This window comes from Protomyctophum parallelum, assembly GCF_964188405.1.
Source record: "Protomyctophum parallelum genome assembly, chromosome: 17".
Classification (NCBI taxonomy): Eukaryota; Metazoa; Chordata; class Actinopteri; order Myctophiformes; family Myctophidae; genus Protomyctophum; species Protomyctophum parallelum.
In genome coordinates, this window is record NC_139719.1 from 17,869,370 (window position 1) to 17,886,655 (window position 17,286).

The 17,286-nt window shown below is 40.2% G+C and overlaps 1 protein-coding gene across 1 annotated transcript; it reads right to left on the bottom strand.

The window, feature by feature from the left end:
• Positions 1-984: 984 nt before the first annotated feature.
• LOC310874626 (uncharacterized protein) lies at positions 985-4,198 on the bottom strand (the record flags this gene model as incomplete). The annotated part of the gene is made up of 3 exons (XM_083787485.1): positions 4,063-4,198; positions 1,730-2,498; positions 985-998 (listed from the first exon to the last, which is right to left on the bottom strand). The coding sequence occupies exons 2-3, from the start codon at positions 2,496-2,498 to the stop codon at positions 985-987; spliced, it is 783 nt and encodes a 260-aa protein (XP_083643611.1). The 5' UTR covers positions 4,063-4,198.
• Positions 4,199-17,286: the final 13,088 nt, after the last annotated feature.

Consider the following 17,286-nt stretch of genomic DNA (forward strand, 5'->3'; position numbering starts at 1 on the left):
ACTTGTTGTTACCCTACTATAGCTGTGATTGTCAGAATATAAAACTTTTAATGTTAAAACTGTGAACTGACTGTAATGCAAATTACAGTAACAAATAAATGATGCTGCATTTCTCACAATCGCATCTACTTAATGTTAAAACTGTGACGTTACTGTAATGCAAATGTCCTACCTTTAAATTTTTAAGTGATGCTGCAGTATTATTCCCAGTATTTCTCATACTAAGAAAATAAATCCTGAATCAAGATTACTTATATTGCCAGCACGTGGATTTCACATACATACATATAATAAACGTGTCTTGATCAGATCTTTGCATTACACTGAAGCAGAATAGACTATGGTAGAGAAATGTTTAAATTATTTACGCATGTGTGCATAATGTGCTGTGCTGTCTTTACATTAGTGCATCAGCTTCTGTCTGTCCACTGAAAGCTAATTGTGGTCGTAGGAAGAGCATCTCAGCGTCGCACATCTTAAGCTAATGGACAATTACAATATAGGCTAATGCAGTCATTTGGGCACTAAAGGAGGTGGAAGTGATTTCTCTTTTGTGTTCAGTAACAGGACTCTGTGTCTCGCCAGCTCTTTAGTTAACAGAGAATACATCTTCTTTTCAATAAAAATGTATACAATTATTTTACATTTGTGTACAATGTCAAATCACTTGAGTTGAAGCATATTGTCTACAAAAAATAAATATCTACATATGATATCAGACAGACAAAAAATATGATACTTTTCATTGATTCAATATTTGTAAAACCCACACACGTAAAGTGTTTTTAATAGCACTGATTTATTAAAGAAAGTTGAAAAACTGAGATAAATCTGGTTTGCGCCAGACAGCGACTATAAATATTGAAATAATAAATATTTAACAACATAGATCATACAATGTTTCCTAGTGCATTCAACTCATTTCCCCAGCTTATCTTTCTTTTTTAAGCAAGCAAGTTAAAGTAAAATACAGTGCTTTCTGCGTTAACTTCTTCTAGCTGATTCCACAGCAAGAAGATAACACATTTATTTTATCAATTATAAATAGCCCAAAAAGGCCAAAATAGTCATTATAACGACAAAGGATCTTAGTCTTAACTAAGGACTACCATAGATCCTAATGCATTTATTTTTTTATAATAAACAAGATTGATTAGTGTGATTAACCACTGTATCCTGTATTATACTATACTGTACAGAAAGGGCGGACAAGCCTTTTTCACCAATATGAATACTCCTCATGTGTGTTTTCAAGCGATGGCCTTTTTGCCCATATGAATTCTCATGTGTGTTTTCAAACGACCACTATTGTAAAATATTTTGCTACAAACTGTGCAAGCAAAGGCCTTTCCGCCTGTATGAATCCTCACGTGTTCTTTCAGAGAATCCGCTCGTTTAAAGCTTTGACTACAAGCTGTGCAAACAAAGGGCTTTTCATCTGTATGAATCGTCCTCATGTGTTTTTTCAGACTTTGAGTATGATTGAAGCTTTTGTTGCAAACTGTACATGCAAAGGGCTTTTCGTCCGTATGAATCCTCATGTGTGTTTTCAGATGTTCACTTTGGTTAAAGCTTTTGTTACAAATTGTACAAGCAACTGCCTCTTCGCCCATATGAAACCTCCCCATGTGCGTTTTCAGAATGTCAGCCCGATTAAACCTTTTGCTACAAACTGTGCAAGAAAAGGCCTTTTCGCCTGTATGAATCCTCATGTGTTTTTGCAGATTACCCTTGTGAGCACAGACTTTGCCACAATCTGTACAACAAAAGCTTTTCTGTCTTATTTCTTGATTCCTCGAGGATGGCTTTTGTTTTAATGATTTCAGGTTCTGGGACAGAGTGTTGCTGGTCTCCCAGTCATCACTGTCATCAGTATCAGATTCAGAAGAAGAGGGGAGCTGATCATCACTAGATGGTTGTGATGGAACGCAGTACTCTATAAAAGCTTGGGTATTCGTGTCTTCAGCTGAGGTGCTGGCTAGAGGCTTTTCTTCTCTGTGTTCATCACCATCTTCACTTTTCACTGCTGGAAATGTCAACGATGACCCTGCAGCCTCCCTAGAGCTTAGAAGTATCTCCTCCTGCTCCTCTTTAATCTGTGGAGGTTCTAGTTTCACCTGGACCAGACTGGGGCTCCTCTCCTGTTCATCTTTAATCTGTGGAGGTTCTAGTTTCACCTGGACCAGACTGGGGCTCCTCTCCTGTTCATCTTTAATCTGTGGAGGTTCTAGTTTCACCTGGACCAGACTGGGGCTTCTCTCCTGTTCATCTTTAATCTGTGGATGTGGAGGTTCTAGTTTCACCTGGACCATACTGGGGCTCCTTTCCTGGTCCTCTTTAATCTGCAGAGGTTCGAGTTTCACCTGGACCAGACTGGGGCTCCTCTCCTGTTCATCTTTAATCTGTGGATGTGGAGGTTCTAGTTTCACCTGGACCAGACTGGGGCTCTTCTCCTGCTGTTCAGGGGAAGCCTCCACTTTACACATGGAATCGGACATCTAGAACGAGGAGAGAGGAGGCAACATCAGCACCGACAACGCCAGTCCGAGACAAGAGCGAGTGTGGAGGAGTCCGAGTCAAGACCGAGACGGATGGAAGGCGAGACCAGATTTATTTAGCATTTTCTCTTTTGATAGGTACAGACAACAACAGAGGAGGCAGGCACATCAGCTGTGTCCGGCTGACAGCTCTCTTATGATGTTAATGTGAATGGGCTCCTCATAATAAAGGATATAATACAATTATTTCATTGCATTGTAGTGACTCGGTGGGGGAGGACTCGAAACTGGATATTTGATGGCACCCTTGACTTGAGTGCAGACCTCCCCTGGATGTATTCTGCTAATGACAAAGTCAGGATTAAACTTTGAGCCTGAGAAAGTGTGTGTGTGTGTGTGTGTGTGTATGTGTGTGTGTATGTGTGTGTGTATGTACACAATCCATTTTGACCTGAGATCAGATTCTAAAAATGTCTTCTACATCCTGACAGTTTTCTAAAAAAGCTGTCAGTGGCTTAAATTTTTCAAATATAGCGCGCCACTCGGTAGCACGCTATGAGCTTGTAGATCTGCTATTTTTCAATAGCTAAAGCATAACATAATGCTAACACCAAAACGGGTTCCCACCCAAAATGGGTTAATCAAATTTGAATCGGTATCACAATTTCGGCTTCCCCACAATTAAATGGACAGGAGTGTCTGATTATTGTCACGGATTGTGAGCTTGCAGATCGGCTACTTTTGGCACACGAAACTGTCTCACGACAAGTATCAGTTAAATTGTATGTCAACTAGTGACAAACATTACTAGCAGTTTTATTCACATCCATCATGCAGGTACAATGAATGGAGTGAAATGTATTGGTCCGACAGTCATTAGACCGACAACCTATACCACAAAACCTAACCTAACCATAACCACAAGCATGAGAGCAGTGCATGTTCGAGCGCTAGTCCGACAGTTGTTCCCGCATGTCGGCCTAATGCTCCATCGGAATTACCATCGGATCCCGTGAAATTCTTTACATTTAGCTCATAGGAGAATACAATTAAGATATAGCTCATAGCGCGGCACTCTACGATCTTGTAGAACTGCTATTATTAATTTTTTTATTGTGCCTCAAATCTTTGAATATATTTTCTTTCAGAGTGAATGTTTTTAACTAAAATCTTTGCCTCTGGGGGTTCCCTGGAACACCATATTTTCAGCTGGGGGTTGGTGGCCAATTACATATAATTCTGGGGGTCCTTGACATGGAAAGGTTTGAGAACCACTGATCATAGAAACGTACGGTTTTTCAGAAAACAGTCATGATTTAGAAGACATTTGTCTTCTTGATGCCGACGGCTAGGGAGGTTGTTCAAAGTCCAAACGTCGTCTGTTGAGTTCACAGACAAAATATATTTATTTATTAGCGATCTGTATCATCAGGATACAGACTACATACGTACAGTAGGCCTCTCAGCCAATCACCAACACCTGCTGCTTGATTTAAATACTCTGGCAACCTTGGCCTTGCCCTGTGGTGATGTCATCAAATTAGTACGACAACAATACACTCACTGCCTGCCTCAGTGTCAGTGCAGTTCTCCTCAAGGGTGCAGATTGGAGGCATGGAGGCAGCAGTCCTCCAGGGGGCAGCAGAGCTCAGGTCCTGACTCATGGCTGTTGAGTCATAGATGCATGTGGTGATGAGCCAATATGCTGTGAACTCTGTTCTGGACCATCACTTGTAGAAACCTGCGAGTGCGCACACACGCACGCACGCACGCACGGACACACGCACAAAAAAAAAAGAACAGCTTGAATGTCTAAAAAGGCAAATATTTTTCTAAATCTATATTCTAGAAATGTCCACAATGGCATTACTCCTGCTCCAATCTGAGAACCCATCAGCAAAAAATAAAGGTAAAACAACAACTCGACATAAAGTCTGTCTCAATACTAATGCTCCAACTATCAAAAACTAAGATGTATAATCTATGATTCAATCAAAGACAATATTGCAGTGATCCTGTCTCTTTATCCCAACCACGTGGTGTGTGTGTGTGTGTGTGTGTGTGTGTGTGTGTGTGTGTGTGTGTGTGTGTGTGTGTGTGTGTGTGTGTGTGTGTGTGTGTGTGTGTGTAATGTACAGTCAAATTCAAATAGAAACACAGAGATTATGTCCTCTTGCCGTTGAATCTAGAGTGGCAATACCCTCTATTGACAGCCCATTGATCCAAATAGAAAATTCAGATCTGCTTGTATTAAAGTAAACGATGTTAAACTCACCAACATTGCAGCCTCAGGGCAACCTTTTCAATCTGCAAAGTGTTTGTTTCATAAAGATCCACCGTAGTAGGCATAGACATCACATGACTCATAACATGTCTATGCCTCAGAGGCTCAGACTAATAGAAAGTCCTGCCACCCGATCTAAAGCACGCTCCTCTCCAGCATCAACTGAGTTGATCTATTCTACACTTAATAACATTTCATTATTATTAACACCAAAGGCGCATTTCAGTAGCCTATAGTATCACATGAAATGAATTTACGACACGCCAATTCCAACAACAACTGTGATGTAAACAAAGCACAAAAACGGAGAACGGGTCTGACTGTCAGCTCCACACACGTTTTACCCTGAATATTGCGAAACACATACAGTACACATCATGATATAGTCTACTATAAAAGTTGCGAAAGTGCATTTTCATATTATTATTTGAACATAAGACAACTGGTACTGTGCGTATTCACAAACGTGCATTAATTGCTGTGTTTAAGGGAATAATAATACAATAATAAACAATACCTGCTCTGCTCTGAATCCTGCATGAATTCTGAGAGGACGAGGCGCAGCTGTGATGACGTCATAGACCAGCTGCAGCACAGCCTTAAAGTGACAGTAGTACCCTACGGTTGATTGATTGATTGATTGATTGATTGATTTATTGATTGAATGATTGATTGATTGATCGATCAAAAACATTTACGAAAAATGTACGTCATATTGTCTCTTTATTGTTAATGGCGTTTAATGTTTGTGTTGGCACCGTTTGTTTTACATCACCATTACAACACAATCAACATGAGTTAGACTTTAATATACAAGTAAGACGCGCAAACGCGGGAAGCGAACGCAGCTCGTAAATTGCAATAACAACAATTAGAATAAATTACGTACTGTTTTTTTTTCTTTTTAGTTAGTAATTTTTTTAAGTTTTCTACTGTGTGTGTGTGTGTGTGTGGTTGTTTGTGTGTGTGTGTGTGTGTGTGTGTGTGTGCGTGTGTGGTTGTTTGTGTGTATGTGTGTATGTGTGTGTGTGTGTGTGTGTGTGTGTGTGTGCTACAGCTGCGCCCTCTGGTGGCGGGCGGGTGGTGTCACAGCGGGACAGACAGACACACAGACACACAGACATGATCTGCAGGGTCGCATAGTTAGTGCTCACAGCGTTCGCAATCACTGCGTTCGCAATTAGCGCTCCTCACTTCACACGGGCGTGATTTTTTTCTTTTCATTTTGAAGTGGCTAGTACGACCCTCCAATGTCTGGCTTTTTTTATGTGGCAGCCAAGTCTATGGACTTTTAATGACGTAAACAACAGAACCCCACGTGATGTCATGTGGCAGCTGCCAAGTCGACTATGGACTTTCTAATGTTTGTTTAGGACACTTTAAATAAACAGAGAACAATTTTGTAGGCTATAAAGAAGTGTTTTTGAGGGCCTCCTATGCCCAGCTTTGTGTGTTTGTGTATCACATTTGTGATGATTTGATTGGCTGAGCACAGAATGTGACTTATGATGTATGATGATAAGAGTGTCCCTCACTTCACACAAGTGTGATTTTTTGCATGATGAAGAAGGATACATGACAGACGCCGACAACTGTTAAGTTCCATCATCATTTATGTTGAAACATCACACTGTGACCTCAGTGCTGCTGCACCCACTATTAAGTATTTGATGATGACGTATGATGATGTCTGATTATGATCAAAGTCAAAGTCGTACGATTTGTCACCCACGTTACCGCAGTGAAATTTGTTCTCTGCATTTGACCCATCTCTTGGAACGGTGAGCCGCAGTGTGTGCCGCGCTCGGGAATCATTAGTTGAATTGACCCGATTCGGCCGAAAAGATCTGTTGGGCGACGTCGCCCGGCGATAGTGGGCGATAGCCAATGAAATTTAAGCGACGCTCGCCGTTGGTCTCTAAGGTCTCCCGCTATTAAAACGTACTGTAAGGCCACTGTCTGGTAGATTTATTGATGATGTATTGAGTTTTAGCATTTTCCTATTAAAGTCAATGGCAAAATAAAATGTATCTAAATAAAGTCGATATAGACACCCTGACACATACAGTCAAATGTTATTTTGATGCCAATACTTTAGTACTTTTATAAGAAATTGTAAATACCAGACTTTTACTTGAAACAGTATTTCTACATAGTGCTATTTATACTTTTTTACAAGTACTTTTTCCACCGTGCACCGTTTCGCACTAGACCGACAAGTTTACTTGTATTGTTGAATATAATAATGCAGACTTGGCCCAGGCGGTGGCGTAACCGTCTGGGCACCCGACCAGTCGCAGTGTGCCGCGGGTTCGACTCCCGAGCCCGACACGGCCTTTACTGCATGTCTTCCCCCATCTCTCTCCCGTTTCCTGTCAGCCTACTGTCTGTCCCTTCAAAAAACCAATAAAAGGCGTAAGCCGCAAATAAAAAATCTTTAAATAATGCAGACTTAAAACACTAGCATGTCTGAGAGGTCATTTTGACCGTCTTTTTTTGATTTTGAAGTTGATTATCTTTGCCCATGAAGCTTTCAGAAGGTTCCCCTTCCATGACCATCATCATCCATCACCATTAATTCTATCATCTCAGAAATGTTTGATATCTGAAACCTTTTCTAAATATGAATTTAAGCACATGCTACTTGTGTCCCTTTGTTCTTCAGTCATGCTAGTACCCATCTGTAAAAAGGCAGATAGAAGAGAATTTAGCTTTGATTTGGGATACAGATGTGACCGGAGTTAAAGTTGGTTGCAATTACAGACAGGATTTAGATTTGAGAAGAAGCTCAAAGTGTGTGCATTTTACTTTTCTTCCTCTGATTACACACAGAGTAGCCTACTGATCTTGATGGATAAAACATGAGACTTTTGGTTAATTTTGCCATCGCCAGTCACTTATGTTGAGGACTATTGTCTACAAATTTGACGTATTTCATGGTCTAAATTCACACTTTATTTCATACAGAAGGATGGTCTTCCTGCTTTCTTTGTCGCACCTCCAACAGTGCCATGGCGGACTATGCAAGTATGCATGGCAGGGGCGTCCTCTTCCCTGAGCCAAGCCTAAGCCTGACCGCATACCAAAAAGGTAAGTTTTGCTGCAGGGTCATCAGCTGGGGACCACCATTCATGGATGTTTTGCCCCTTACCCAGAACATCTCCTGGTGAACAGGGACATCTCCCTGACACCCCCTGCAGCACAACTTATTTTGATGTTTCCCCCCAAGACTTGAGCACCAATACATCTGATGAGATAGATAGATTAGATAGATAATGCCATCCTCCAGGATGAAAACGCTCGCTCCGACAGAGCCAGGATCATCACCTACCTCCAGAATTTGGTAGTGGAGAGGATGGAATGGTCTGCCCTGAGTCCAGACCTCAACCCAATTGAACACTTGTGGGATCAGCTTGGGCGTGCTAGATAGATAGATAGATATCCAACATTTACCATAAACAAAAAACCTTTACTTTTATATAGGTAGGGGCGGCTGTGGCTCAGGAGATAGAGCAGGTCGTCCAATGATCCATGGGTCGGCGGCTCAAATCCCGGCTACTCCTGTCCACTTGTGTGAGCTTGCCACCATTGGTGTGTGAATGTGGTAAGTGGCGTCGACTGTTCGCCGCTTCACCTCCATGTATGAATGAATGAACCATTGTAAGCGCTTTGAGTAGGCACAGGCAAAAGCGCTATAAAAATGCAATTCATTATTTATATACTTTTTTTTAATGAACTAAATCGAATAGTCTGATCAAACACTTAAACCTTTATTATATGGATATAAAAATAGTGAAAATAGCCAGGCTCACTTTGGTGAAATTGCCGATTTTAGCAACAACAGGTTACAATCAGTCTGTGAGGCCTGTAGCATCCGGGGGACCTGCAGCCCCCGGGGGGCCCCGACGTGGCTCTGGGGGGCCACATATGGCCCCTGGTGTGACCATTGTCACTGCAGACCCCCTGAGTGTTTGTGTCACGTGTGGTGCGGCTTGCAGCAATGTTGGAGCCACTAGTGTGACTATTCTCATGGCAGACACCTGAACAGTGTTTGGGGCAAGTTTGGGGCGTATTGGAACAACAGTGTGCCTCGCAAATCCAGATGCTAGGTTTGTGGTGTCCCCCTGCAACCCACTGTCCACTGCCGACCCATTAGGCAGTTTTATTATGGGATGAATCTTCATGTGTGTTTTCAGATGTTGAGGTTGCTTAAAGCTTTTACTACAAACTGTACAAGCAAAGGGCTTTTCCCCTGTATGAATCCTCATGTGTGTTTTCAAACTTACAGTTTTGTTAAACCTTTTGTTACAAAATATACAAATAAAGGGCTTTTCACCTGTATGAATACTCATGTGTGTTTTAAGACTGTGATTATGTTTAAAGCTTTTGTTACAAACTGTGCAAGCAAAGGGCTTTTCCCCTGTATGACTCCTCATGTGTGTTTTCAGGTGTTGACTTTGGTTAAAGCTTTTACAACAAACCGTACACGCAAAGGGCTTTTCGCCTGTATGAATCCTCATGTGAGTTTTCAGATTTTCAGTTTGACTAAAGCTTTTACTACAAATACTACAAGCAAAGGGCTTTTTCCCTGTATGAATCCTCATGTGTGTTCTAAGATTTTCTGTTTGGTTAAAGCTTTTGTTACAAACTGTACAAGTAAAGGGTTTTTCTCCTGTATGAATCCTCATATGTTTCTCCAGATCACCCTTGCGACCACAGACTTTGCCACACTCTGTACAACAATGGCTTTTCTTTCTTGTTTGACTCCTCCTGGATGGCTTTTGTTTTAATGATTTGGGGTTCTGGGACAGATTGTTGCTCAAAGACAACGTTTGTCCTTCCACACGTGTGTTGTGTGATTCCAGTGAGTTTACAGCCGTTTCATCATCCCTGGCATCCCAGTCATCACTGTCATCAGTATCAGATTCAGAATAGTGTGAAGAGAGGAGCTGCTTGTCACTAGTTGGTTGCGATGGTACCCAGTACTTAATATAAGCTTGTGTTTTGATGTGTTCCATTGAGGTGCTGGTCAGAGACTCTGTTTCTCTGTTTTCATCATCTTCACTTTTCACTGGTAGTAATGTCCCTGATGACCCTGCAACCTCCCCTGGGCTTAGAAGTATCTCCTCCTCTTCATCTTTAATCTGTGAAGGTTCTAGTTTCACCTGGACCAGGCTAGGACACTTCTCCTGATCAGGGGAAGCCTCCTCTTTACGCACGGGAAAACCTAGAAGGAGAGAGGAGGTAACGTCAGTAGAGAGCAATCAAAGGTTTTTCCAATTGGATAAGATTGGTTCTCCTACTTATTGATTTGTTTCATAATTATTTTCATATTTTCTTACCACTGTGTACAGAACACATCCTTCATCCTAATTATAACTAGAACTGCACTCTGTCGAGTGCATACTTGCTTGTTGCACACTAGTAGGCCATAAATGGCCAACTAGTGCGCAAGCAGAGCGTGCAAGTCCTTTCGACCGCTGTAAACTGTCAAATCTCAGTATCTCTGTGAAGGAACGTTTGAAATGTATAATTTTTAGATGTAACTATTTGCTACCTACCTACTTTATGCATATAAACACCTAGTATTATTAAGTATGATTCAAGTTTCTATCTATATAAGTTTGGGTGAAGAGCTAGTCATACATATACACACCACGTACTCTGGTCCCAGCAGATCAGGCACAACTTGTGCACAACTTGTCCATGTAAGTTGATTAGCGGTATACTGTGGTTACTTTGCGCCAAAAACTGTGACAGCTGTCCCGCCATTTGATGTTTATGCAAGAAAACAGCAAATCTGTGCCTGGTTTGCTGGGACCAGATTACACAAATGACCATATTTCTTACGTCATCATTAAGAGCTAGTCATACATATACACACCACGTACTCTGGTCCCAGCAGATCAGGCACAATTTGCTATTTTATTTTTTACTGATTATGTATATAGTATACGTATGACTAGCTCTAAATGATGACGTAAGAAATATATATAGTATATAGGCATATACTATATACGTATACATATATACTCTATACTCTATACTGTATAAAGTGTGTAGTTGTAAGTTGATTAGCGGTATACTGTGGTTACTTTGCGCGAAAAACCGTGACAGCTGTCCCGCCATTTGATGTTTATGCAAGAAAACAGCAAATCTGTGCCTGGTTTGCTGGGACCAAATGACCACAAATGACCATATTTCTTACGTCATCATTAAGAGCTAGTCATACATATACACACCACGTACTCTGGTCCCAGCAGATCAGGCACAATTTGCTATTTTATTTTTACTGATTATGTATATAGTATACGTATGACTAGCTCTAAATGATGACGTAAGAAATATATATAGTATATATATAGTATATAGGCATATACTATATACGTATACATATATACTCTATACTGTATAAAGTGTGTAGTTGTAAGTTGATTAGCGGTATACTGTGGTTACTTTGCGCCAAAAACCGTGACAGCTGTTCCGCCATTTGATGTTTATGCAAGAAAACAGCAAATCTGTGCCTGGTTTGCTGGGACCAAATGACCATATTTCTTACGTCATCATTAAGAGCTAGTCATACATATACACACCACGTACTCTGGTCCCAGCAGATCAGGCACAATTTGCTATTTTATTTTTTACTGATTATTTATATAGTATACGTATGACTAGCTCTAAATGATGACGTAAGAAATATATATAGTATATATATATAGTATATAGGCATATACTATATACGTATACATATATACTCTATACTCTATACTGTATAAAGTGTGTAGTTGTAAGTTGATTAGCGGTATACTGTGGTTACTTTGCGCCAAAAACCGTGACAGCTGTTCCGCCATTTGATGTTTATGCAAGAAAACAGCAAATCTGTGCCTGGTTTGCTGGGACCAAATGACCACAAATGACCATATTTCTTACGTCATCATTAAGAGCTAGTCATACATATACACACCGCGTACTCTGGTCCCAGCAGATCAGGCACAATTTGTATACGTATGACTAGCTCTAAATGATGACGTAAGAAATATATATAGTATATATATAGTATATAGGCATATACTATATACGTATACATATATACTCTATACTCTATACTGTATAAAGTGTGTAGTTGTAAATTGATTAGCGGTATACTGTGGTTACTTTGCGCCAAAAACGTGACAGCTGTTCCGCCATTTGATGTTTATGCAAGAAACAGCAAATCTGTGCCTGGTTTGCTGGGACCAAATGACCACAAATGACCATATTTCTTACGTCATCATTAAGAGCTAGTCATACATATACACACCACGTACTCTGGTCCCAGCAGATCAGGCACAATTTGCTATTTTATTTTTACTGATTATGTATATAGTATACGTATGACTAGCTCTAAATGATGACGTAAGAGATATGCAGGTCGATTTTGAAGGTGCGGTTTACCAGGTCGTGATACATAAATTGGCCTCGCTCTGCGCACATTCGTATTATGAAAGGCATATCGGCCCGTGTTGAACGCACTCGGCCCGTGTTGAACGCACACACATTTGGCATACCGCGTCCCTGAATATTTTAGCATTGTGGGAGTGTCCATATGTTAATTATTCTCGCTTTGCGCAATTTGCTATTAAGCCCCTTGACCTAAAGACACTCAGCGCATAACGATTAGACGTGGGTCTGACCACCTCATAAACGCAAAAAGCACTGTTTGATTTGACACTTGAGCGGCTCTGGGAGGCTGGTAGAGTGTTGCCATGTCTGTTTATTATAAGCGGCTTATTTTTCTGTAAAGTTGCTTTCTGTGTGATTGCTTTTCTTGTTTCTAAAGTGGTTATTTGGGCTTTTCTCCTAATGTTGTTTAAACCAGTGCAAAACAAGCACATTCCCATGTCAAGGATCCCCAGATGAATGCATTTGCCCAACTAAGGACAGCTAATCCAAAAATTAAATAAAAAGATTACTTTTGAAAATAGCAGATCTATACCAGCTCACAATGCATCACATTCATTAAAACTATGAACTCTGACTGCAGGGGGATATATAATGATCATTATAACAATGTGCAAGAACATATTTAAAAAGAAGGAAGAACTTTATATTTGTGGACAATCAAAATATGTTTTTTTATTTTAATGTGGTGTCATTCAAATTAATCTGGATATGGCAGACTCACTATTTAGAAAATAAAAACATGGCACTTCATTTAAAATAGGTTACAGACCCCTGTTATATGCGCTTATTTTTATAGACCTATTTACTTGTTTCTATGAGACATGGCAGTTTTGCGTCTATTTTTAAAAAATGTTGAGATTAGAAACGGCCATAATTCTTTCATTTCTCAACCTTAAAAATAAATAAAAACATCTCCATAATCCGTGGGAAATGTGCTTTCATATGCTGTATCACACCCGATTCAAGTCTTCTTCAATAAAATGCTACGAGCGAACTCAGCGAAGACCATACCATCGGGGCCACAGCATTACGCAGCACGCATTCAACTCATTCCTTCGTCGTGACTTGAATGAAATAAAATATAATAAATGTTATTTTACTGGTGTTTTTCAATAGAAACAAATAAAGAGCGTGTGTAGGCTACTGTGTGCAAGTGCAACAGTGCATATACATGCATGCACTAGGCTATATTTCTTCCGTGTCGGGATGGTGATTGAGCTCTTCAAGTTCACAGCCCGTTTGGTCTTTCATAAAAAAACGTTGATATTAGCCTATAAACACTCATGGTTCTCTCATTTCTCAACCGTTTTATTAAATGTAAAAATCTCCATATTCCTTAGGAATCTTGCTTTCATTCGCTGTATGGTACATGGTTCTATCGTTATCGAATTAATTAATTACGCATGGAAAGGTGGGTCTGTTCTTTTGAGGCATAAAGGTGACAGCATGCAGTGCAATAGGAATAATTAACCCAAATGTGACAAAGGCATGTCATGTCTTCTATGGTGCCAGCCTGAAGAAATGTCATACCACGATCCCCAAAGTGCGCATTCCGTATGTGACATCAGCTGACTGGTAAAGAGAATAGTACGGACATGTTGATTGGGTACGTCTCAAACACGCCTTAAACACACCCATGACTAATTCAAGGCCGTTTTGCGCACTCCGCGGGGTGTCAAAAGCGCTTCTTAACATTCCCAAAATTGCAATATGACATACTACACGCCCCCAGATCATAATACTGTAATTAGATTAGTAATATAGAAGTAAGTAAAATAGAAGTCCTAAATCGACCCCATGGTCATTTGTGGTCATTTGGTCCCAGCAAAACAGGTACAAATTTGATGTTTTTCTGCATAAACATCGAATGGCGGAACAGCTGTCACGACGGAGGAGACCGGGCGAAAACATTACTTGCGCGCTCTGCTTGCGCAAGTAATAATGTGCTTTGTGTGAATGGTCCTATATAGATTTTTATTGTCTTTTTACATTTTTGTGTGACACTTGGCAAAAGTGTCATATGAATTGCTGTTCATATGTACTATGCAACAGTACTGACAAATCACTAGCCAGTGTTTTCAGTACATAGAATATTGAAGTTCTCAAACACTTTTAATTTAAAGGACCCCTAATTTGGTATATTAGACAGCGATTCTCAACCTGTGGTGAGAATTTATGAAGTCATTGTAAATTCTATTTTATTTATTGTTTTCAGTGCGATATGCAACACAATCAATTAATCATTCAAATAAACATGCTCTGAAAATGCACACAGCCCACCCATCTGACCACTAAACACAGCAGCCATTGTGGTCTGGTGGGTGGTCTTTCAAGTGGGCCCTGATCCACAAAAGGTTAAGAACCACTGCATTAGACCACAAACCTCCTTAACCCATTCAGTATGGGAACCCCTTTTGGTGTTTTAAGCATTATGTTGTTTTGATTGATTGATTGAAATATTTATTAACAGTTTGTAGAATTTACAGTACATTTTAAGCACAAACTCAATACAAAGACTGTCAACTGTGAGTGGACGACCCAATTAAGCATTACACTTGTTTACAACAGGGTCCACATTGTTCAGTACTTTAGCTATTGAAAAATAGCAGATCTACAAGCTCATAGCGTTGTGTTTTTAACTCAAATCTTTGCTTCTGGGAGGGTCCCTGGAACAACATATTTTCAGATGGGGGTCCACGACCAACTACAGATAATTCCGGGGGTCCTTGAAATGGAAATGTTTGACTGACATAGAAACATGGGTTTTTCAGAAAACACTGTTACAGACCTTCAGCTTCGAAGGTACATTACATGTTCTTGATGATGGTGGCAATTATTTGAAAGTAAATGAATAAAATGTGATGTTATTACTGCTGTTTGCAAAAACCCTAATCTGTCACACCTAGTATTGGATACTGAAATTCGGTTCCAAGTAGGAAGGAGGAACCGAATAACATCGGGTACCCATATACAAATAATACAAATAATTTAATCTGCATATCGGTTCCTAGACTCGGAGTCACACGCTATTCATTTATTTTCTTCCCTTTTCATCCTAGACCCAGTAAATAAACAAAGGCTTCCTGCATCTTCAAAGACGTATTTGACTATCTGTCAGGACCTGTCTAACTTACGTGACCATGTCACGCATTCACATGCACGCACGCTGGCGAGTCAAACACTGACACCGTACACTTTTTCAGGTTAATGCCATGCTGCATGAAATGTTTCCACAGAGACAGACATGCAACCTATCTTAGCGCTAATTCACTTTCCACATGCCTCTTATCTAAACATGATGTAAATAAAACGTTTGATACTAGAAAACCTGTACAGGTAAATACAGAATCGATACAGTAACAGTATATTAGAAAATATGCAGCTCACTGTATTATCCACAAATGGCTCAACTTTCTGTTGAATATAGGAGAGGACACATTGACTAAGGCTTAATAGCAGAATAAAGCTTTTTGTTAAATAAACATTTGCCCTCTTTTGAATCGAAATAGGGAATCGTTAGGAACCGGAATCGGACTCATAAAATCCTATAGCTTGTGAGCTTGTATATCAGCTATTTTCAGCAAAGAGATATAGTGTTGAGTGTAGACTAAAGTCTAGTCTTCTCTACACCATATCTCTTTGCCGAAAATAGTTGATCTACTTGCAAGATGTGAGCTTGTAGAATAAAAATGTTTACAAAATAAGTTTATTCTATTAAATATATGTTTATTGAGATATTTTCAATTTTCAGTTTTGTTTTACAAGTTTCCAATTTGCACCCATATTACTGTCATGTAATATTGAGCAAATCCATGCCAATTAAGTCTTAACAAGGGTGTTCAGCGGGGCAGCTCACACTGATTTGCACAGTTATCTTTTGGTGTTTGTTTGTTTGTTTTCTAGGATGGACAATACAAGGTAACCGGAGAGCTCGCGTGGCTTATTGCTTTAGTAGTGACTCTGGGTTATGGGTGCCTTTGAAGGACCTTATCAACTTTGACAAGAGAGTCTTACAGCTACCCTGCCAACTGTCATTAAGACATGTGAATCCCTAGACTCCTTCAAAAGCGCTCTCAAAGGGCACCTACGGACGGCTGCAATTCGAAACTGGCCCCGGTAAAATCAGAATTTTACCCCAACTGTATATGTGTTTTCCCCTTTTTTACCTCCTTTATGATGATTTCCTGTTTTTGGCTATATAGAAGTGTATATTTGTACGTCTCTAAATGTTATGATGAATTGAAAACGGTGGACCCTCTTGTAAACAAGTGTAATGTTTTATGGCGTCGTCCACTCACAGTTAACAGTTTATTATTGTATTGAGTTGTGCTTGGAATGTACTGTAATTCTGCAAACAGTAAATAAATACTTCAATCAATCAAAATCAGCTGTGTGCTCAGTGAGAGGCATGTATAGCGGGGTCAATTAGGAGTGACTCTTCAGAGTTGTCTATCACCAACGGATACTGACACAGTGACTGACTCTTTGAAGCCGAAGCTGCCGAACCAGCGCCTCATACTCATTGGTCCCTCTGTCAATTTTTCCCCCAAGCTGTTTTGAAAATAGCTCATCTACAAGCTCACAGCACATGTGTGCGTGTGTGTGTGTGTGTGTGTGTGTGTAGTGTACTCACTGCCTGCCTCAGTATCAGTGCAGTTTTCCTCAAGGGTGCAGATTGGAGACATGGAGGCATCAGTCCTCCAGGGGGCAGCAGAGCTCAGGTCCTGACTCATGGCTGCTGCTGCAACACACACAGACAATGTTAAAGGTATATTCAGTGATTTCACTCAAAAAACCTTAGGTTTCGTTTTTGGCTGTGGGACCCAGCCTTTCGTCCAATCAGGATAGAGAGTCAAAAACGAAACCTAAGGTTTTTTGACCCCCAGGGGTTAACTGGGGACAGGGAGGAACTCCTTATATGGTCAGCACACTCTATAGTAGGGAGGATTATCACAACAAAACAAAAAAATAAGTGATATTTGAATTAAGTGAAATCACTGAATATACCTTTAAAAAAAAGTGATTCTCCCATTTAGACTAGAGCTATATTATAATACATTG